At 29.8% G+C, this 24,493-nt stretch overlaps 1 protein-coding gene across 1 annotated transcript in view; it reads right to left on the reverse strand.

Moving 5' to 3' along the window:
- Positions 1-24,493, reverse strand: part of LOC118197379 (mitochondrial import inner membrane translocase subunit TIM44) — a 71,525-nt gene that overhangs the window by 28,857 nt on the left and 18,175 nt on the right. Inside the window, exons 4-11 of the mRNA XM_035368888.2 lie at positions 20,959-21,036; positions 20,772-20,852; positions 18,474-18,623; positions 16,109-16,178; positions 15,950-16,016; positions 12,929-13,014; positions 2,181-2,273; positions 934-1,058 (exon numbers count right to left, since the gene is read on the reverse strand). Coding sequence (XP_035224779.2) covers positions 934-1,058; positions 2,181-2,273; positions 12,929-13,014; positions 15,950-16,016; positions 16,109-16,178; positions 18,474-18,623; positions 20,772-20,852; positions 20,959-21,036 — 750 coding nt within the window. The remainder of the gene's footprint in view (positions 1-933; positions 1,059-2,180; positions 2,274-12,928; positions 13,015-15,949; positions 16,017-16,108; positions 16,179-18,473; positions 18,624-20,771; positions 20,853-20,958; positions 21,037-24,493) is intronic.

Below are 24,493 nucleotides of genomic sequence, written 5' to 3' on the forward strand. Positions count from 1 at the left end.
GTTCGACTGTATTCATAAGACATTCTTAGTCAATGAAAATTCATGCTGATAATGACTGATTATCAATTTTCAACAGTACAACAATAGGATATTTACATGTAGACTTAGTTAAGAATGCCAGTCAAAACTCTCAGATCTTTACATTAGCTGCATAATGTTGAACTAAAAGAAAGTCTCTTACTAATATCCACACAGACCATACACATATCCTACCTAATCGAAAGGAGAGCCCCAGGTTAATATGGGTTGACAAACATTCATGTAAATTGCAAAGACTACCCTCTGGCTTCAGTGGAATATGCCACCACTCCTACATTAAAATCAATGGCCCAAAATCTTTACAGACTTATCCATTTGAAAGACATGTTCATACCCAAAAGACAAGCTTAAGACATATTTTAAGTTTTTAGATATTTTAAACTTCTAAACCACTTTCAAAATATTAAAAGTTAAAATGACTTTAATACTTCCTCGCTCAACTTTGAGTTCAACCGATGTCCTAAAACATGTATCATATGCATATATGGCCAGAAGTTTCAGAATGATATTGTTCATTAATGAATACAGAAATCACATATCTGCTCAATACATAAATTACATACATGCCAACAGCATAAATTACAAAAATTGCAGCATTTAAATGTAACTTGTTTTGAAGGAATAATAAAAAACTCAGAAATAAATCAAATTTTTTAAAAATAAAAAAATTGCTCAATATTAAGAAATGAAATTATAAATCTGATACTCAACTGCATTTTTAAGGCATAAAATAAAATTTTAATATTTCAATAAATCCTGATCGAACAATAATAAACTTTGCAAACTGATCCTTCAGATATGTACTATTTAATAAATGAAATAAGTTAATAGAATTTCATTTGGGCTACCTGAATTTTAAAAGAAGTTTTAAATACAAGAAAATATAGAAAATACCTCTAAAATATTTGGAATAATCTCAGTCTCGAATTCCTTAATAAAAGCTTCTTTGTCAAAATTAGGATCCATTTTACAAATCTCTGTTAAAACTTCAGAAAGCTCTGTTTTTTGGAAGAGGCCTCCTATTCAAAGAAATTGAATACTGTTATTATAACATATAATTCATGACAAATGCATATACAACTCAATAAAATAGAACCAATTTAGCATTTAAAGTTACACATAGGAACAATAACAGAACTAATCTTTATCCTCCCCCAATTTTAAATTTATAAAACATTTTTTTTTTTTCACAGCCACTCCAAATGGGTAAAACTGCAAGCAAAATGTTAAAAATAAAAATGCTAATTTTATGCTATTCTCTATTGTTTTAAAGAGAAAAAACAGACTATGTAATGAGCAAAAGAACAGCAAGCAATGCCAAGTTTATGCACAATGCTGAATTGTTACAATGTCCAATGTTTTTTTAAAACAAAATAGATCACTGTGTACATGGGAGAACAGAGCCCCCCCCCCCAAATAAAAAACCTCCATAAGGATTTCTTAAAGAAGGTTAACATTTTATTATGAATACTTCTTTCTTTCTTAATTTCATTGATTGCTTGCTCTTTTATGGAATTCTTAGTGCATTCCCTTTTCATAAATGGCTGTTGTCTTTCGTGTATGAGCTTAGCAAAAACTTTTTTTCCCAATAAATTGCCGATTTTGCGAGAGATGACTGTTGATAATCAAAAAGTACCAAAGTGCAAATATAATGTATTTTATTCTTATAAACCTTGGCAACATTTTTTTTTTTTTTTGTTATAATTTAAGATTACCAATTTTATTGGCAGTTTTTAGCACCATGTTTATCCTATATTTCAGAATAAAAGTTTGATAAAATTATAACTTGCTTTAAAAATTCAGTCTCTCTCTCTCTCTCTCTCTCTTTTTTTTTTTTTTTTTTTTTAATTAAGCAAAACTGAGCTACCTAAAAGCATATATCTTGATTATGTTATGATTCACTCTCAATATAAATTAATTTAAATATTCTATTTAACTTATATCACACAAACCAGTCTTGCTTTTCAATGCAGTCACATAATGTAGTAGATTTTCATAAATGAATGAGAGAGTTACGAACAATTTGGAGAAATACAAATGATGAAATTTAAAATTTAAATTGTGAAAGAATGCTAAACTTTAGACCTTTGAAACAACATATTGAAAGATGATAGATAAATCTAAGAAAGGGAAGAGCTTACCAAACAGATCTGTTACTTTATCAGTTAGGAGACGTGATGCTCTGACCACTGGATTATCACTTTCATCATATCGCATTTTCCAATCAAAAATTTCTACAAAAAGACAAAGAATTTCTTCATAGAATTTTGCGTACATTATAGGCTATTAGCTCTCATAGGAAATGCAATCAGATTACAAAGTAGCTCTTATTTAGTATGCTTTTTAAAAAACAATAATTTATTGATTTGTATTGTTACTAGGCATATTTCTCTTTAAATTTATTCGTAATTAATAACGAAGTTAAAAGAGTTCATATAAAAACTCTCATAGTACTTCAATAAGATTAAACATAAAAAACAATAAACCACATTTAAATATAATTAAAATCATTACGTCATGAAGCATTCAAGGTTCCTGCAATCTGTCATGAATATATATTTGAAAATAAGCTAATAAACGTCTTAATTGCATAAATTTTGCAATTATATGCTAGTTTCTTATATATATTCAGTACTTGCATATTAACACAATGACCTTGGAGCAATTTGGCAATTTTTTACAAATAAAAAAAGTAAAAATTATTTATTGGCCGCAAGATAGCAATTTTCAATACTTTTAAAACTTCCCTTACTAATCATATTTGTCATAAGTCAGCAAACATTATCAACACATCAAAAGATAACATATTTTTAAAATTTTAAATATTAATTTTAATTACTAAATTAGAATAATATTTTTATAAATCTTGTACATATGTAAATAATTTTAGTGAAATTAAAGTACCTCTTGTATAACCAGTATGAAAAGCATCAGAATGCGAAGCTTGGCCGGAAAAATAGGGCTTTAGGGTTAAGTTCATTTAACATTGAGGTAAATGGATGTCTCGTCAAATTGGCAAGACAGTGCCAAGCTGACAGTAATTTGGGCAACTAATTTTTGTCATCAAATATGGCGAGAGATTGCCGAAAGTTAGCAGACTTGGTGACATTTTGGTCTGATCCCAATGTAATTGTTACAGTCATGTCATACAAAAGAAAACATGCTTTATTTAAATAAAACAAATAATATGCTTTCCAGCAATTTCAAGAAATTGAAGCAACTCGAAATTTCTCAGGTGGATATTGGAAAACTATATATATAGGATTGGAGGGAGCATTAGTTTTCAGTTCAGCTAAGTGTATTGAGAGTTCAGAGTACTGAGAGATCATCAAGCGAGATTTCACCTTTTTGATGTGCTTTGCTTTGCCTTGCAAAACTGATTAAATTAAGCAAAACTGAGCTACCTAAAAGCATATATCTTGATTATGTTATGATTCACTCTCAATATAAATTAATTTAAATATTCTATTTAACTTATATCACACAAACCAGTCTTGCTTTTCAATGCAGTCACATAATGTAGTAGATTTTCATAAATGAATGAGAGAGTTACGAACAATTTGGAGAAATACAAATGATGAAATTTAAAATTTAAATTGTGAAAGAATGCTAAACTTTAGACCTTTGAAACAATGTTTTTAACAGCTCAGAGCAGTTGTGCATGGTCATATTGAGATGAGTGCTTTTGTGTAAAAAGTTCCTGAACTGCAAAGTTTTTTTTAATAGACTTTATCAAGCTTTAACTGGTTCTGTGTACATTCAATCCATTATAAACCCAGCATATTTAGCCTTGACAGAATTCAAAAAACCGAAAATAGTACTTAATTTGTACAATAAATATTAGTCCCAAAATGGTAAATTGAAAAAAAAATATTACTTAAAAAACTATCAGCTAATAAGCTGAAACATACAACGGAATATAGTTTTCTTGTTTCCATTCATTTTCAAAGAGATGGCCAAAAGGAAGAAAAATTTATTTCATTCCATTAAAGTGAATCTATTTACAATTCAAATATTATGAGATACCTAAAAAATTAATAAACAATTTTGGGAAACTCAAAGAAGGTAGAATTAGCCAAAGATTTATTGAATATTCAGATAGAAATCTATCTATTACTCAGATCTATCTAAAAGACTACAACTCTGGGATTACACACGTACAGGTAGAAGCTAGGCCAACACCTCTGCAGTACCACAGGTGATTGACATATTGCTGAACCTAACTGTTAAGCCTCTGCCTCCATTTTGAGGGAGAACACCCCATGAGACAGCACGAAGGTCTTCCATCCCTCTTTCCCTGCCACCAACCTTTCGGCTTGCTCTTTATTTTGAATGCGAATCCATGCCTTCTCCGAAGATTCAAAATTTTCACCCACAGGTAAATCTGTTAAAGTCACTAACCATTATACTGGCTGGGTGGCAGTAAACCAGATACTGTAATAATTATAATACAATAACATGCCAAACAAGTATTAATTTAGAAATCAAACAACAAAAATAATAATTATATTTTCTAATTTTCACAGGACTAGTTGCAATGGTTTTATCAAACCATAATCCTCAGCTGCCAAAGTGCAAATAAATGAGATAAGATAAGATTTCATGCATTTTAGTTACAAGCGTTTTGTTTTCTATTCGTTACAGTGAGGAATTTTTCTGCTGTTTTGTGTGTGCTTTATTATTGCTTAGTTAATTTAGTTTGATTTTCTGAATTGTTTATCATGCTTTCATCCATTAATTGTTTCACTAAATTATGCCTGAAACGACAAAAATTTCTGAATCATCTTGACTTTTTACTTAAATGCAAATGTAAAAAAATTGATCCCCAATTTTATTCAAATCACATCTAATCAAAAACCTTCCAGTCGCGTTTCACGAATTCTGTTAAATTGCAAGTTTGCCTTACTTCGGTCCATCATAAGGAATACATGCCAACAATAGTCCAAAATTGAATATGAACTCTATAAGCTTCATCTGGAACTCGCTAATTCATATCCAAAATTCACTGCCCTTGAACAAAAGTTTTGGTCTAGAACAGAGAATGCAGTTAACTGTCATAAAAACACCCTTGCAGTTAAATTTGAAAAAAGTGTTTTACAGTCTTCCAGTTCAAGTAGTTCAAAAAATTTTCAAATTGTAAACATCAAGCCAATAGTTAATATTTCTAATGTTAGTCTTTCAGAAGAACAAGAGAGAATTCTAAAATATAATTGTAACTTTTCACAAACCTGTAAACCCTCGTTTCCAAAGATTTTGGCTCCTATCGAAAAAGCCTTCAAGTTCAGTAAAGTTTCAGACTCACAGAAAGAAATGATTAGGCATCTTATCGCTCATAATATGAAATTCAATAATAAACTTTTAAAACCAAATCTAACTACGAGAGAAAGAGCTACAATGCGCGAAATTCATTCTAACCCAGATATTATCATTTCAAAGGCCGACAAAGGTGGCCAGATAGTTGTCATGGATAAGAACACTTACATCGATGGTGTCACTAAACTCAAACAAAGGACCATATAATCCGATCCGTAAAGATCCTTCACCTTCGGACTTGTCAAAAATAAAAACTGCGATCAAATCTTCACAAATCATTTCAAGCAACTTAAAACATTCGCTTATCCCATCTGTTGCAAATGGTGCCAGATTATATGCTCTTCCCAAAATTCATAAAAGTGGTATTCCTTTCCGCCCTATTGTATCAAATTTAGGTACTGCCTCGTACCTCTTAGCTAAATATTTCATTTCTAGATTTTCAACTCTATTAGACAATAACATTTACACCATAAAAAATTCAATAGAGTTTGTAAAAAAGGTTAAAAACATTTCTCCTACAAATTTACTCATGGTTTCTTTTGATGTAAAATCATTATTCACCAATGTTCCAGTGGAGAGTGCATTAAGATGTCTAGAAACCAGACTTTGCGAATTTCATTTCTCTTGCATCGAAATTAATGAGCTAATTTCTCTCACTCTACTCTGTTTGAAACAAACACATTTTGTTTTCCAAAATAAATATTACAAGCAAACTGAGGGATTAGCCATGGGAAGCCCCCTCAGTCCCATCCTGGCTGATATCTACATGCATTATTATGAATCAAAATTGTTTGAAACTTTAAACTTCCCGGCATGGTTCCGCTACGTAGACGATACTTTTACCCTGTTTGAAAGTAATAAAGATGATTTAAATAAAGTTCTTTCAACAATGAATTCTATTGATCCTGCTATTCAGTTCACTTTTGAACTTGAGACTTACAATTCTCTTCCGTTTCTCGACATTCTGGTCACACATAACACATCCAACTTCAATACTACAGTTTACTGTAAACCTTCATCGGTTTGCCTTCCACCACACTTTAAATCATGTCATCCGACTAAACAAAAGTTAGCTTCATTTTATTCCTATGTTTTCGGTGCTCTTCAAGTTTGCTCCTCCAAACTAGCCCTTGATGAAGAACTAAATTATTTAAAAGCAATAGCTATTGACAGGGGCTTTTCACCCAATATTATTAATCAAGCAGTTAAAAAATTCTCATCTCAACACACTAAAAGGCACACTCTTGTTTAGGAGATTATAAAAATTCTGTTGTCATTCCCTTCTTTCCATCATTTAGCTATAAAGTTGCACATATTTTGCAGAAATTTAACTTTCGGGTTGTGTATTCTTCCATCAATAAAATTCTGAATTCCATACTCAAGGACTCCATTCCGGATATGAATTCCTGGGATATTTATAGGATTCCTTGCCAGTGTGGTTTAATTTACATTGGCCAAACTAAGAGAGCCTTAAAATTTCGCATTAAGGAACATGTGGCATATGTTAGAAAAAAGGAAACACAGAAGTCTTCTGTTGCTCAACACTGTTGGTCTGAAAATCACACTTTCAATTTTTCTGCTGCCAAAATTATTCAAAAAACATATTCCATTGGAGAACTGGATTTTCTAGAGGCATTTCACATTCATAAAAATCTTTCTGTTCTAGTTAACGATCCTAATTCCAATCCAAATTTGCCTTCGGCCTTTAAAGAAATTACGTTTTAGTTCTGGTTTCACCAACAGATGGCGCCACTTGCTTATTCTTGTCCAAGGTTTCTCATCTTATCTAATCATTATTTCCTATCTTGTTCATTTGCGGTTTTGCAGCTGAGGATGGTGGTTCGGTAAAACTATCGAAACTAGTCCTGTGAAAATTTTGAAAATATAACGCTGATTTTTGTTGTTTGACTTCTGAATTAAACACAAAGTTGTTTTGAACCAAACACAAAAGTACCAAACACAAAGTTTACTTTGCCTAATTTTATGTTTTACTTTAACCTGTTACTCTTCTCCCTTGATTTAATTACACATTCTAAATTTTATGTTCTTTCACTAATTTTATTTTGTAAACTTTTTACACATATATGCTGAGAAAATATTGAGTCAGCAACAAAGTTTTAATTTATCAAAGTACTTTTAAATATGGTAAAAACATTATTAACAATTAATATACATATTATTGTGAGGATAAACATTGTAAAGTGCCATATAGAATTGTTGCATGGGTACGGGTTCTTAATAGATTGAATGCACAAGTCGAATAATAAATTATAAATTTTATGCTTATCAAAAAAAATACAAGTTACCCTCATATAGCACGGTAGAAAGGTTCCTAGAAAATGCTGTGTTGTGTGAAACCGTGTTGCATGAGAACCAGAGACAGTATAAAAAAGGGGGTTACGTTCCAAAAACTTATTAAAAACTATATTTTTAATTATACATAAACAACTTAATTTTTATTAAAAATATATATTTATATACAAATAAAAAAAATAATGCATATTTTAATTTAATAAATTTCTCCATTGTCATTGTTCAGAGAACGATTTTTCGGTGGAACGAGATTACTTTCACTTTCAGAATTTCTTTCTTCATTTCAAGTTGTGGCATTCCCCCCCCTTTAAAAAATCTGTAATTTTACTTTGCTTACTAGTTCTTACCGAGTCATTTTAAATTTCTTAATATACAGCTAGACAGTTTTGCTGCTCCCTTTTGAATTTTCGGCTTATTTCAGCGGAAGGGAGAAATTACTCAAGAAAAATAACTTGATATTTTCAGCTAAGCATAGGTCTTCTTTTAATTTTTTTAATGTTAAATTATTAACTTCACAATCTTCATCAGTGGTAGTGTCTTCAGAAGCGTTTTGATTTACAGCTTGGAAGCCATTTCTGTCAAATCTTTCTCAATTTCTAGTTCCGCTAATAAATCTTGAACATCCTCAATAGTCATGTTCACAAAACCTTCGCCTCCAATTGATTTAGCAAGTTCTAATATGTCACCAATTTCATTTTCTGATGATTCACATATGTTTTCTATTTCAACTGAAGAGGGCCATATCTTCTGCATTTAACGTTGATGCTTTCAGTTCTTTCAACAACAAAGATACGACATTGATTCAGTTCTTGATTGATAATGTCTTCCAAGCTTCCACTGCATTAATTAATTTTTAATCAATTACGTCTAAAATCTACTGTAATGCTCTTCTTATATAATATGCTTTAAAGGTATGAATAATACCTTGATCTAATGGTTGGAGTAACGAAGTAGTGTTAGGTGGTAGGAACAGTATTTTGACATTGGGATGACAGAAATCTAGTAGGTGACATGGAGCATTATCTAATACAGTAAAAGTCCAGAAATCCACAAAGCTTGGGACCAGAGGTTGTGCGAATTTCAGGACAGAAAAGACAAATCATAATATTCAGGCTAAAAGTCAAAATAAATAAGGCATGTTAGATATGTTTAATTAAATTATTATATACATTATGATAATTTATTATATACATTAAATTATTATTACATATATAAATTGATTATATTATATTATTCATTTACATTAGGCTCCTCTATTTTTAAATCAGCATGAATCCACTTCCTCTTTTCTCTCAGGAGCAGTCCTGAAATTGGTACCCCATCACCCAGGCCGCTGCCGAAACCACTCGTACGAGACGGCATCGAGGTTTGCCGTTTCGCCTCGTATAAAGATTTCCAGTGTTAGACCTCTACAACTGTGGCATTGCTGTAAAATTTTAACAGCTTTTCTTTATTTTTCTAAATATCATACACGGTCTGTGTCGCAATTCCATATGATTCTGCTATAAACCGAGGAGTAGCACCTACCTACCTTTCATCTTTTGCAGAATTTCCACTTTTTGTATTAATGTCAAATGCAACGTGATTATGTTTTTCAACGTTGCAAGCAGTAAAATCATGATTACATTTCTTATCTATCATCATCTTTATTGGGCATATTTGGGGACTGAAACTTAATGCCTTAAAGACGAAAAAGTTATTCTTTAACACACCGTGGCTCGATGCAGACTGCCGACCAGCAGCGTGAGACACTTTTGTTTTCAGGCCATAGAGACGAGGATTGGAATTTTGGAAGCCGAACATGCAGGTTATGCATTTCACAGCACTTGTTGTGACCTTGTGTTGTCTCCTGCGATAGTGAGGTTTCTTCATTGTTATCTGGGAACATCTGCTCATACGAGTCATCTGAGTACATTTGTTCATCTGAGGACATTTTTTCCTACTGGTAGCAGATGTTGGAAGACAACTGGCAGAACTTATGAAACAAGGATTGTTATGTGTTAAATGACTATATGGGTGCTTTGCACAACACGGAAAACTTCAAATGGAGTTCGTTAAATTTCTTTGAATGCTTGGGCAATTTTCTTATACTGTTAGAGCGAAACCATATCCTAGGAAAACTGTGTTGTAGGAGGGTTTTTGCAATTTATGAATCATATTATAGCGAAACAGTGTTACAGAATACCGTGTTGTAGGAGGGTTACCCGTATATCAGAACTCTGGAATTTCCCTTGGAGATATCTGTACAAGTATTCACAATATCACGCAATATAATCAGTAGTTATACTTCAAGTTATATTTCAAACTACTAAAGACGTTAAACCCAACGCAACACAAAGCACATCTAAAGAGAAAGCTAACTTGGATTTCTCAATTCATGCGGAAATAACAACTCGCAACAAAAGTAACTAAGCAACTAAAACTGTCTCTCTCTCTCCAACCTTTTATAGATTTCAACCAGATGCAAGATATATCTAGAATGTTCTGCTTCTCAAAATTACTGGAAAGAAATAAAAGGATGGAATTATGGTTACAGCTATAGTGGTAAGTTACATTTATTCAGTTTTAAAACAATTTACCGAAATATCCATTTGCTCAATGTTAAATGCACATGCGCCTGCATTTTTAATTTTCTGGTACAGCTTTCTCTTAAAATTTGCCTCTCGCTGCATTGCACAGGGAGATACAACAATTTTTATTAGAATTCTACTAAACTATCTAAATATAAAATTTCTAACAGTATTTATGATCCTGTTTCTCTACTTAGTTATATGCCTTCAAGGTGCAATTGGAAGCATATCTGATTAGCAATCAGGAGGTCAGTACTTCATATATCAGCATCAGCACTGTACTCTTTTTAAGTCTTCTGCCTCTAAAAAATCAAAATTGCTCTATAATGGCACTAACCAAAACGTGATGGGCAATAATTCGTCACTACCAGGACTTAGGGACTAGGTTCAAAACCCCTTGTACCGTTACTAACTTGTCCGGCTAGCAATGCAAAGGTCTGGATTTTGAATCCCAGTAAAGGAATTGCACATTTTTCACGTTTCCTGTTCTGGAATAGCTCTAATGAATCTACACATTGATGTAGAACAAAATTTAAGTACAAATACTTACTGATTAAAAATAGACTGAATCTTCATATAAAACTCTATAGATGTCTACAGTAGATTATGAAAATACACATCAAATGAACTTTGATGAAAAAATATATAATTTGTTAAATATCATTAGGGATAAGGGAATGGAATTCATACAATTTACATTTCATTAATTCAATAATAAAACTTAAAAACTGTTTTTAAATTTTATTTTCATTAGTAAAGGCTAAAAATTAAAGATGGGAGATATGTTGAAAAACTGAGAGAATTGGCAGCTATGTTTTACACTATAAAACCAAAAGTTATAGGATAGGAGCTAAACAATGGGCTAAGCTTCGTATTGCTAGCCGGACAAGTTCTAAGCCTCCTCTAGCCTTCAGAAATGCCTAACATTGTCACGGCATGAAAGTAAATAAGTAGAAAAAACATCAAACAAAAACAGCTACCTATACATCATGCAGAGTACTGCTTAATCAGAGTTACATCCATTATTTGCAAGTTTTAATGTACCTCATAGTTTTTAATGTACCTCATAAATGCTACAAAGAGTTAACATCAAAGGACTGCAAGGACCAAATCTTGGTGATTAAGTCTGTAGAAATATTCTGCAAATGTCCACTGACAATTTGGTTGTCAGATTTTACTAAGGGGAATTCTAATGTCATTCCATGAATCACAGACATTCCATGAATGTAAATTTGAAGTTTTTTACCTTTTGCAGAGGTGGTCATTTTAGGCAGGTGATGTCAATACTCATGTGTAATTATAAGCTCAGAAACAGTGGTTCACTCTAAGAAACAACCATCAGAATAAAATTTACTATTTATAGCATATATGATATAAATAGAGAATTTACGTATATGATGCACATGTTTGATGATTTTTATGACAACATTATAAGGGAATAAAATAGATATAAGCAAGACCAATGTTACAGACAGTAACAGAGTATTTTACAACTCACTAAAACCCAGCTATATCTTTATTACATTTAAAAGATGGTTCTTAGCATAATCTTATATCATACATGAAAACTTTACATGATATAAGTGTTAAGAGGATGCTATTCATGACACAATGCAAGAGTTAAGTAGGTATCCTCTATAAACAATCATGTTTCATTTTAAGAGTTTGTATCTCATAACCTAACAGCTCCATACTTCTTTATGTGGATACACTTTAGACATAATTTTCAAACTAAAACTAAAGATACACTTCAGACATAATTTTCATCATGTCTAAAGTATATGTTTTAAATAAAAGATCTCATTGTGGTGTAGTGGCCGAAACCGCTATGCAAACCCTGGGTTGTGACACAAGGTTTTGAAATGAACTTTTAACTCAAGTTTTAACAATAACATGAATTTTAATAAGATGAAAACCTTAATAGTTGCATACCTTAACAACATGAGACTTGGATATATTTAGTCCCATAATTTCAGAATTTCGTTACAGGAAAAATGCTCTAAGCATTAATACATGAGGAATGATTGTTCTTAGCAGGCCAACATGCCCATAGCTCTAGACAGGAAAGTTTTTCTCTCTTCTCAGGAAACCACCTTATATATATCCCTGTGTTTACTTGCACTGAACTCCCAGGGGGGGAGGAATGATTCTTTCAATCATACATAACAAAGGGTCCATCTGACCCTGATAAAAAGACTTCTTTTACCTCTTTGTCCCCTTGCTGGACATTCAAGGCTGCAACCAGAATCATTAACAAAGGCACAGGATTTCACCACTGATGAAAATTATTGCACTCTGAAATCACTCATCCTAGACAAAGAACCTTTATGCCACCTTATCACATCATTAATTAGATAAGAGACCAAATCTACAATATAATTTTTAATGAATTAATATGTTTTAAAAAACTGGAATGATCCCCCCTTTTATTTCCTAATAGAGCTCATATTTCTGTCCAATTTTCCTGTATACTATTGTCAAAAGTATCCAATTCTCACACTGCACCCCACACACAATACCTGAATGCACAGCATAATTTTACACATAAAAACCTCAGATAAGGAATACAGTTTTATTAAGGAAATAGTGTTTGCTGATAAAGTATACATCTAATTAACAAGCTAATTACCAAAAATAAAAAACATTTAATACAAAATTAATTCAATGTTATAAAACAATAGCATGCTACTTACTGTTTACATACTGATTGTTATCCCTAAAATTTTGCCAACTTTGAAACCATTTAGAGTCTTTATGAAGTTCAATACCTGTAGCTTCCCTAAATGAAATGTAATTTCACATGATCTTTCCTCTCATAAAGAGTAGAAAATATAAAATGCATCATAAGTATAGAAAATGAATAAATACACATTTTACATTCAAAGACCAATTCAGTTCTCTGACCAAGTGAATAATCAACTTTAAAGGAATAATTTCAAACCACATCAATTTTAAATCATTGTTAAATTTAAATTCCTCCCATCAAAATTTCCAGAAGCTACACTATTTGAATAATTAATAAAGTACACAAAAAAAAATTTCAATTTTTACTTTTTAGGAAATGGTGATCTTATGTTGAAACGCATATTTTTTCTCTAAAACCAAGCCCCATCCGTCTCCACATGTGTAAAGTGAATATGAGCCAATTACCCTCATAAAGCTCTCCACGAAGGCATCCCTCCTCTGAGGCAGATAAGCTTAGTGGCTTTGCCATATTCAAATAATCTAACTTGACCTATCTAAAACCAGTGTCAATCTGAGATTGACTTTTGTCTAACTTTAAATTAAGTTTTGCTAATTTATACACTGAAATACCTGCAATCCAGGGATTCTCAAAAGGGGGGATTTCATAATTTTAGAGGGAATGCAGTCAGCTTTTATTTATCTGTTAAGTATTTAGTTATCATTTACGAATATAAAATAACTTTTACTCAAGTTTTGGTATTTATTAACATTTTTCATACTTTCTGTTTCTTAATTTATAAAACAAGATAGAAAATAAGCCAAATTTAAATTAATTTAAATGTGTATTTTTCAAGTTTTGGAAATGGGGGAATGACCTAGCAATGGTGAAAGCGCATGGAGCTAAAAGGTTGAGAACCACTGCTATAATCATTAAATTTTAAACTAAACCAATAAAGTTGATTCAAAATTCTACTGCATTCTTTTTTTAATTCATATCCTTTATGAATAAAAAAAACTAAAATTTTAATTTAAGTTACACACAAAATTTTGCACTATCTAGAAAACATGAGAATTCTTCATATGTACTATACTGACTAAAATGTACACAATAACAAAATGTTCCTCTCTCTTCCCTCCATTTAATGAAACTAAGCAAGATAGCAGAAATTTCAGGTTCTGGTTTCATCTGCACATATTTTTTTCATTTTAGCTTCAGATTTTTACTGAATCAGTACCTCGTGCCTCACCGAATCAATAACTACATGGCTTGTAATGCAAGAATAATGCTAAATTACAAAATACAATAATATCTCCTTTAAGATGAATTTGAAAATAATGGTGCTTTGACTTAATTTAACTTGCTTGTTTTCAGAATTAATCTATTAGCAAGTAAATTCAAGAAATACATACTGTTAAGTAAACTACAATAAAATAGTACATTATATTTTCCATTAATTGCAGCATTATATTTCCTTAAAAATCACGTTGAGCATCTCAAGAGATTTTAAATTTATATGTATTATCATTTACACACATTAATTCTTGCTGCATTTCAAAGCAAAAGCATGAAATTTTGATATTTGCAAATATAATCATAAAGTTTTAATTTAGGCAAAATTTAACTTTAGAATGATACTGGCTTCATAGAATCTATGTAGTATTAGGAGATTGACATGGATCCCATTTTTCCAAGCAGTAAAAACAGCCTGCTTATTTTCAGGAAACATGCCTTTTAAATAGATAAAATAAATATACAATAAATAAACAATAATTTTAGCATTATCTTTTGAATAAAAATGGAGTACTTTCTGATTATCCACAACTCCCTCTGAAAACTTGCCAACTTGTTGCTGACTCATTTTTTTGGAAAGTTAATGTGCAAAGGGCTACAGTTATTTTGAAAAGGGCAGCACACTAAGAATTCTATAAAAGATCTATGAATCGATAAAACTTAAAATATTCGGAAAAATTTTTTTTCAAGAAATCCTTATGCAATTATTTTCTCCAATGTTGTTCTTCCCATGTACACAGTGATCTGTTTTTGGTTTAAAAAAATCAGAGACTTGCACAAATTTGGCATCGTGCATGCTGTTGTTTTTTCCATGTACACAGCAATTTATTTTTGCTTAGAAATATATCAAAGAACTGCACAATTTTGGCAATGTACATTTTGATTGATAAAATTCAATCATTTAAGAAGTACAGTTTCACAAAAGTGAATTTCTGCATTCTGTACCGCTGGTAAAACACCATATATCTGAAGTTTTAAAGCTTTCTTTGCCATCAGTTAGCTAACTCCACAGTTCATTTCAATTCCTTACTAGGAGGGGGTAAAAAAAGCTTTCAATTAAAAAAAAACAAGCACTAATCAGAAAAATGACTTTAATTTGAAAATGGAAATCTGTGCTTGTCTACTGTGCTTACCTGAGTTACCATGCAAATAGATTTTGCAGATATCGTAAGAACCTATTTTTACAACATGTGCATTGCCTCCTCAATACCTTTTACCAGGCAGATAATCAGAATGAACAACAAAAAAAAAAAAAAAAGCGCTAAAAAGTTATGATACAAGGCTTTTAAACAGAATGTATTAAACTGGAATTAAAACCTTTGAATAAATTTCATATATACTGGTCTGATTTGCAATGTGAGGATTAACTCTGGACAACTTTACTGGAGATAAAAAAATAATACGAGTACTAAGATGAATTAGTTAGGGAAAATTGACTTTTTTGATACTGTTTTTAATTTGAAATTTTAATGCTTTGTTAGTTTGACAGATCTATTTTAAACAATGCTCAAGAAATGCTATATATTTTTTAAGAATTATATTAAAAAATATTGCCTATAAGCACTGAGCAATGAATTTAATTAGCAAAAGGAAAATAATCTGAGCAATAATATTGTGGAAAATCAAAGCAATTCTTCAACTCATAGAGGAGAAAAATGGGATGACAAGATTATTCTGATCATTTTCAATATTTTTTATCACAGAAAAAAAAATTTAATATTAAATGAAATAAACTTACATATTAGGTTCAACAACTCTCTGTTCTGTGCTCATCTTGGATCTTTCGCTTCGCTTGTGCAATTTAACTACCCAAACAAAAAAAAAAAATCATATGTTAATAGCATTTCAAATAATCAAATATGATGTGAAATATGCTTAAAGCTAAACATATACACACCAGGTGTTTGGTAAACTCTTGGCCCTGCCATTTGAGCTTCTTCAATTTGTTCTTTAACGGTCTTCACACCCTAAGTAGAATTAGATAAAGATAAATAAAATGACAAATTGTTTCTTCTGTTTTAAAAATAAATTTTGCAATTCTAAAAATTTAAAATATTTACTTAAAAGCAAACTAATATTTAAAGACTGGTATTTTGTATTTCTTAAATACTCCATTTTCTGTTTTTAAGATATATTACAGAATGCAATTTTGTACACTGCATACAATCATTTGGATTTAAAAAAGATAAACAATAATTAAGAATGGGAAAAAGCATTGTCTCATAGAAAACTTTAATAAAATGTTTTACCAAAAATCTAACAAAATAAAATCAAAAAGAAAATAAGATTAGAAAAACATTAAATAAAATTACAGTGAAAATGCATTACAATTTTTTGAATAAATAAAAAACAATCTAATGTAAGTGCCAACTTTGAAATATGAAAAACCAAGAGGTTTTCGCACCACATGGGAACCTGATTTCAGATCTTCAGCTGGTCAAATTTGACTTAAAGTCAAACACATAATTTAGATTAAACTAGTAGTATAATTATGATGCAAAATATATTAAATCAAAATTTAGAAAAATGCACTAAATAATTAAAGTATGGCATTTGGCAAATTTCTTTTCATTTTGTAATTTACTCAGGTGATAAAAACCTGAATACAGGGGGAAAAAAATTATGGTATTTGCATATTAACCACTTGAAAAAGAAATTGTTGCCAAGAGCATAATTTAGAGCTAATACAGGGGGAAAAAATTATGGTATTTGCATATTAACCACTTGAAAAAGAAATTGTTGCCAAGAGCATAATTTAGAGCTAATTATGGAGAAGCCTGGTGTAATAACATATTCATAAATTTGCACTTTTGGTTGACGTAATCCCAACTGACTCTTGATACATAAGAGCTTAGTTATTTAAATTTTGTTAACTAAGATAAGCTAACTTTTGTTTTTGTGAACAAGGAAATAACTGTTATTACTGCATTTTGACAAAAAATATTACAATTTGAGACCTGCCTTCTACAGAACAGCAAGCAGTGGATTATTATCAAAATTATGGGATCCTATCAAAAAAGTGTGTATTAATGGAAACACTAATACTTCACGTGAAAACAGATAAATAATGGTGATGTAACATTAGAAATTGTGGCAAGAGAATGTTCATTTGAAAAGAAACATGGTTTGAGGGATGTAGAACCAATCTGTGACTGCACTCTGGTTCATTCACAGTTGGTCAAGAAAATTAGCATGTGCCAAATGAGAAAAATAACAGCTGGATATAGCCAGCAAAACAGGAACAGATACGAACTATTAACTGCAGAATTTTTGCATTAATAGCATTTTAAACAGAGCTTCTCATTTAAGCAGTGAGCCTAACAAACTCTGTCAACTTTCATAGTCAAAAGCATATTGAGTACCAATTTTATTTATCAAACTGCTTTTAAACATGATAAAAATAAAATAATAACTAATGCGACAATAAATCCTCTGTATAAAATTAATAATGGAAAATTTTATTTATCAAATTGCTTTTAAACATGATAAAAATAAAATAATAACTAATGTGACAATAAATCCTCTGTATAAAATTAATAATGGAAAATTTACACATTTTAAACAAAATTAAATATAAATATTCACTTATATAGTGTTAAGTCGTCTATATGATCTACAAATGTCAAATAAATTAAATCAAATAAAAACTCATCAATAAAATTCATCAGAAAAATTACCAGAGAAAAAACTGAATTTGAATAATTCAAATTTCATTCATCACTGCCTTGGCTTTTTATAAAGATTTGTCATCAAACTTTAAACACTTTTTCCCCCTTTGACACTAGTGATCAACATTTTTTCTGGATTCACAGTCAAAATAGATTATCTAAATTCAGACAAACTCAGAGCCAGGAGATTTAGAGATTCAGGAAGAGAAAAAAGGATATGATAAAAAATTGTTTGGTAAAACCAGAATAGTTAGCAGCTCTAAAATAATTATTTAATATTACTGTTTGACCTGAATGCTGTAAATCATTAATATTAATTAATTTTAAAATACAATAAGTATTATGAAAAAATGCACAAAACATTTCTGCAATTGTTATACATTAACTAATAATAAATCTTTACTCATATAACGTTTTAACAATAAAACATAAATTAATGAATAAAATAATTATGCTTCAGTTTGTTGCAAATTATTCTTATTCAGAAGCACATTTAATAGGCAAAGAGCCTTCAATGTTATTATAAAATAAATGAATTTAACAATCTGCAAGACTTTCAGAACTTTTTCACCACTTTTACAGCAAACATCTTACTTCTGCGACAGCTCTTAAAGGAGTACTTTTTCCAAGTTGTTCACCTTGTTTCGCTAATGCCTCAGCTGCAGTTTTTGCAGATTTAGCAAATTCTTCTGTTAATTTTTGGCTTTTCTTTCCAAATTCACTTTTTTGAGCTTCTTCCAGGCTCTAATAAAAACCAAGAGACAAAATTAATTCCAAATTTACTCTTACACGAAAATTTTGAAATGGTTAAACTTTTAGTGTACTTTTTATAGCTACCACCCATGTTAGAAGATATTTACAGCCAACAACACTGATTCAATGATATAAAAACATAATGAAATGAGAGGAAGATAATGCATTAATTTTGAATGACATTTAAAAGCAGTTTTTATTGCATGAGAAATATTTTACTACATAAGAAATATTCAGTCTACAAAGCTAATTAGGCAAAATTTAAAAAGAGAATGCTAAAATGTAATTATGCTGAAAACAAAGCTGTTATTAACTAAGTAAAATATATAAATGTCTAAAAATATACCAAGATTTTTAGCCTCCTTTTCCTCATTATATTAAAAAAATGAACAGGAAGTGAGGAGTGATGATGTAATCAAGTTGGCACTGACTGCAACTGTGTAATTCACAGCATAGAAATAAATGTTTTAAAGTTGTAAAACCACCCTTAAAAAAATAGCTTTAATTTTTAGAACAGAAGATGTAATGATTGTAAGCATTAACATTTAAAAAGTTAATAATAATTATTTATTTTAAAATAATAGATAAAATACACTACATTGTCTTAAAAGTTCCAGGTTTTTTCCTCTGTGCATTTATTATTATAATAATGAAGAAAAAACTATGGCATTCATCAGCCTTTCTTCATCTGCATACTAAGTAAGAGAAATCTATTATTCTTTCTAATGTAACTATAATAAAAGCTCTTTAAAGTTAGGCTTAAAAAAAAAACCTTAGTTTGGTGTAGTTTTGAATATATATACATCAATCCTCCCCTTGCCACTAAAGACGAGGAATTTATGTTTGAGTGTCCTTGATATCGATAGTTTTATTCAAAATTTAATCTAATCAAATATTGCCTTTTTGACCTAATTACAAATTTTACATTGGTATCTTTTTCTTCTGATTTGATATAATAGCAGATATTTTTAAAATAAATTTCTAACATTCATACACATACATTACATTTAAATAAATACAAGTACATACATTAAGTTTGACAAAACAACTTTGTTCATAGTATCTAAAGAGACTTACTCAATCCTTCAAAAGGGGGGCAAAGGAGGAAGATCTTTTTTATGCAAAATTACTTTGACATTTTATATGATTATAAATTACCTAAAATGGTGAACTAGCTTTGTTTTTTACAAATTATCAATGCATTCTTGTTTATTTTTACAGTTAAAGCATTCAGCAATATTTGCATTGTCATTTGACAGTTCTATTTTAAAATTATTCGTAATTGATTTATTAGTTCTATCATCATTTTGTAATTGACCTCAAAATGAATTTTCTTCAAGATTAATTCATGTAGTCTTTGAAAGCACTCTGCATTATTTTTCTTTTCTTGGCACAGTATTGGATTTTAACAGTTTCTTTTAAGGCAACCCAAGCAAGCAATTTTCCAAAAAATCTCACCCAAGAAGCTTCTTGCATTACTTTCGCTCCCTTTAATAAATGATCATAATATGTATTCTATACAGAATTGAGTGTATTAAAAAAAATTAAAAGAAATTAAAATTTAGTTAATAATATTTGTATGTAAATCTTTCATTTTCAATTTAAAGAAAGTACTTTATAATGTTTAAAATTATGTACACTGGAAGTTATTATACAATCATAAAAACATCATACTGCATGTTTAATTTTTGTAGCATATCTTTGTTATTTTATATGATCTTTATTTATTTAATTGCTTAACATATAGTATTTCTCTTTTATAACACATGTAAAATGCCTGATATATATATTTACAGAAATTTATAATTTGTACATAATTGAAACAACAGTTGTGCTATTATTACACACATAAATATTTGAAAAATATTACGTATTTTAATATTCACTGAAAAGAGAATATTAATGTACTCATATCTTTGCTGCCTAAATTTAAAACAAAATTATTGTTTAAATTAATAGGATTCAAATTGCAAAACAAATATTCAATTAATAAATGTCCATCTCAAGAATAAAAATAAATAAATATCATAAATCAAAACAAAATAAAACCTGAAATTTTATCTCAAAAGGAATTTTTGTACTGAATAATAGCTTGAAAATGCCAATGAGCTTATATGGCATCATATTACGATCACTTACTTCTTTTAATTTTCCTTTCAATGATTCTAGATGCTCCATTATTTGCTCCGAACTTCTAGAAGTTTCTTTTTCGATTAATTTCTAAAAAATGTATTTTATCATTAATGAAGATAATAACTGTATAAATATTATACGTATAAAGATTAAACTGATTCATATAATTCTGAAATAAGAAGAAATGACTCACATATTTTTGTCTAACTTTCTGTAATGGTTCAGACTGTTCAAATTTCTGAGCTTCTTCCCTAAACTTTTTTAAGTTTTCCTAAAAATACAAACAAAATAATATTACCTTTACCAAATGTATTTTAAAATAAATAATTTGGAATCATACTGTAATACTAAAATGAAGTCAATGGCATCTGGTTGTATCTTTAAAAATAAAATACTTTGACTAAAAGGAATATTTATCACAGAATTTTTCATAAATTGATGAGAATAAGCATTTTGAATATAATTACTAAAAAATTTTCTTGATACTGTCATTTTTAATTCTTATATATTAATTGATACTATCTGACTTTCCTCGGCAAATGACATCATTTTGCTTGGTGATGCTAACTAGGCATCAGTCTAAGGCCTAGATTCTCAATGTAAGCGATACACCCCCCCCCCTTGTGGGCGTTTGAGATTTTTAAGGGGGCAGAAGACTAGAGAAATAATAGGTGGCATTCAGATGGCATGGAGGGGCATATTTATTTATACATTTGAAAGGGTTAGAAAAACTGAACTAGTGCCAATATTGCTTAATTTTTGTTATTGTATTTTATTTTAATAATTTTTATCACGTGTGCAAAAATTCAAATATTTCTGTAGTTCGGGAAGTGGATGAAAACTGAACTTAAAGATTCCATTACATTCAGATCTACATTAACTTGGATGATAAAATTTTTAATTTTAGATTTCAATTACAAATTTTCAAATAATCCAATTTCATATGAAATATCTCATACATAAATACAGGTATAAGGTTTTATTTTATTTTAAACATTATTTTTAGTTGAACTTTCCAGTTTCTCCTGATTTCAGTTTCCTGCAGGAATGTAAATTTTTGTATGACGTAGATGTAAATTTTCAACATGTTTCAGAAGCAGTATTTAAGCTGCATTTCAGAGTTCAAAAGAGTAGTAGTGGACTTAGTTCCAATGTTTATGCTGCGAGATTAACATTAGCTCTCTAGTTCGGTGTTTGACACCTTTCAGTTTATACTGATATTTCTCGGCTCGGCTTTCCTGTGTGCAGTCGATTTAGCTTTAGTTTAAGCTAAGGAGCCAGTCATTAGAATTCTTAATTTACTAGTTATTTGTTACGTTCTTATTTTCCATTATGTAGTCACAAGTGGTGGTGATTTGTGAGCACAGAGTTTGTGCATCTGTTTTAATTTATATTTAATACAAAGGTTATTTTATTTAAACCTTTCTTCTGCAGCATTTTGTTCTTAAAGACTTAGTGAGAATTTTCTCTGTCTTCCACAGAGAAGGTTGAAGAGAGGTTGCTCCCAAAGAATACATGTAAACTCTAAAAGGTAAAGTTAACAAAAGCATGTTAATACAAAATAGGCTTACATCACTTATAAGAAGTTTTTGTTAAATATTGCGACTTTTGCAATTTTACAGGAAATGACAGTATTATCTGTGCTTGTTCTAACCTGCACTCTACTCCCACATCACCCTTACCTAAACGTTTTACTTTCACGTTGAGTATTATAAACAAGTCACTGCATGTTTATCTTATTCCTGTCGATGCGTATTATATGTCTTCGACCTACATTAATGATATATAAGGCAATGATCGTTCATTTTATTTTTATTAGCATCAACATTGCCGAGTTTACCCGAGATAGGAGAATAAACAGACAGGTTGTCTTTTTCATTTTTAATGAAAACTTGACAAATTAATTCTTGGTTATACAAAAGATGAATTATGTTAAAATTAGCATTATAAGCCCCGTTCACAAGAGCAGATTCGACCGGTAGCGAAAACCGGTTCTTCCAACGTGTCCCATTCACATGGGAACAAGCATTAACTGCCTCGCCGAATTGGAGGTAGAACTTGGTTGAATGTTCCTTACCTCTCCAGAGCAGGGCAAATGGGGAGATTTCCCGTACTATTCTGCGCGATTGCGTGGTTCACTTAATTTTAGTTACTGCTCACTGGACTGTTAGCGAAACAATTACGCTGATAGATGTCTGGGGATGTGATAACATCCACTCAAAAATTAGATAGAACTGTACAAGATACAAAAATTATAGACAAATACAGACAGGGTTATCTGATGATAAGTATTCCAGAAATATCGTTCAAATTAAAACTAAAGTTAAGACAAGTGCATATCGGCTTCAAAGTGGCAAGGGACTCTGTACCTTTTGAATGATTTTTTTTTTTTTTTTTTTTTAATTTAAGCATTTTCATCTACTTTTTATGAATATTATTAAATGGTTTTGTGACACAAAATAATTTTAAGCTGAAAAAAAGTTCTTGCTAGTAATTTTTTTTATTTCAATTCTTGAAGAAAAATTTTACTATTAAAATGTCTTTCTTCTCCTACAATTTTCAATGTCTCCCCCCAGTTTTTTTTTATTGTATTTATTAAGAGTTTTCTTAATAACTTCAAGAAATGATTTTGCAATTAATGAATTAATTTCTGAGAAAAAAATAAAAATACACTTTTATCTAAAATCTTTAAAACAAATATGATCTCGGTCACATTTTCATTTCAAATAATTTTTCTTTTCAGTATTTTGCAAAACCCATACTTGTTTCTATAAAGTATATAATTTTAAATAAGCAGTAAAAATAATAAATAATTTAGACCATACCTGTTTATGTTTTAAAACTTAAAGTAAATGGATTTATCGAAAAAATGCAAAAAGTTCCTCAGTTTGCATTTGCAGTTTAAAGAATACAAAATGCCTAAATAGACATTTAATCATTTCAAATCTTTAAAATTTTATTACTGAATTTCAATACACACACATATATATATAAGTCAAACCTAGTACTATTTATTCAATTGGTAAATATAAATATAAATTACAAACCTTTTTTTAAAACCTTATATTGCTAAAAAAATTGCAAAAAATCATAAAATGCAAGCAACATTTTTCTTTACCTGTTTTTGTTTTGTAAAACACGTTCAGAACAATTTTAATGCATTAATTAATTATAATATTGTTGCGTGTGTACAGGTTTGTAATAGATTGATAATAGTTCGTAAATAATTGCCATTGCACTCAAATCCAATGATAGCTTAATTAAATTTATTTTATCAACAGAAACACTTCAAAGTTCTGGAATTTTCCACAGAAATACTCGTACAAGTGTTTAGAATATCACTATGTATAATCAGTAGTTATGCTTCAATCTAATAAGAACGTTAAACACAACGGAATACAAAACGCATCTTAAGAGAAAGTTAACTCAGAAATATCTTCAATTACACGCTGAACTAACAATTGGCAACAATAACAACTTTACTTATATAGTATAAATAATGTGGTATAATGAGATTATTACTTTGAAACAGATGTTTCGAATTTATGCCCATGAAAAATCAATATTTCCCCTTCTGCTTCATTGCATATCTTTTAAAAAAGTAAAAAAATCATTCAATTAATTTCCTTTATAATTTTTTTTAATGCGAAAAGTTTGTTTTATAAGCTGTGAAAATTTCAGAAGTTTGTACCCAATATATTTATAGATATGAAATTTTAAAATTAATG

This window comes from Stegodyphus dumicola, chromosome 2, assembly GCF_044657685.1.
Source record: "Stegodyphus dumicola isolate Sdum_Otavi_A_Nest chromosome 2, ASM4465768v1".
Lineage (NCBI taxonomy): Eukaryota > Metazoa > Arthropoda > Arachnida > Araneae > Eresidae > Stegodyphus > Stegodyphus dumicola.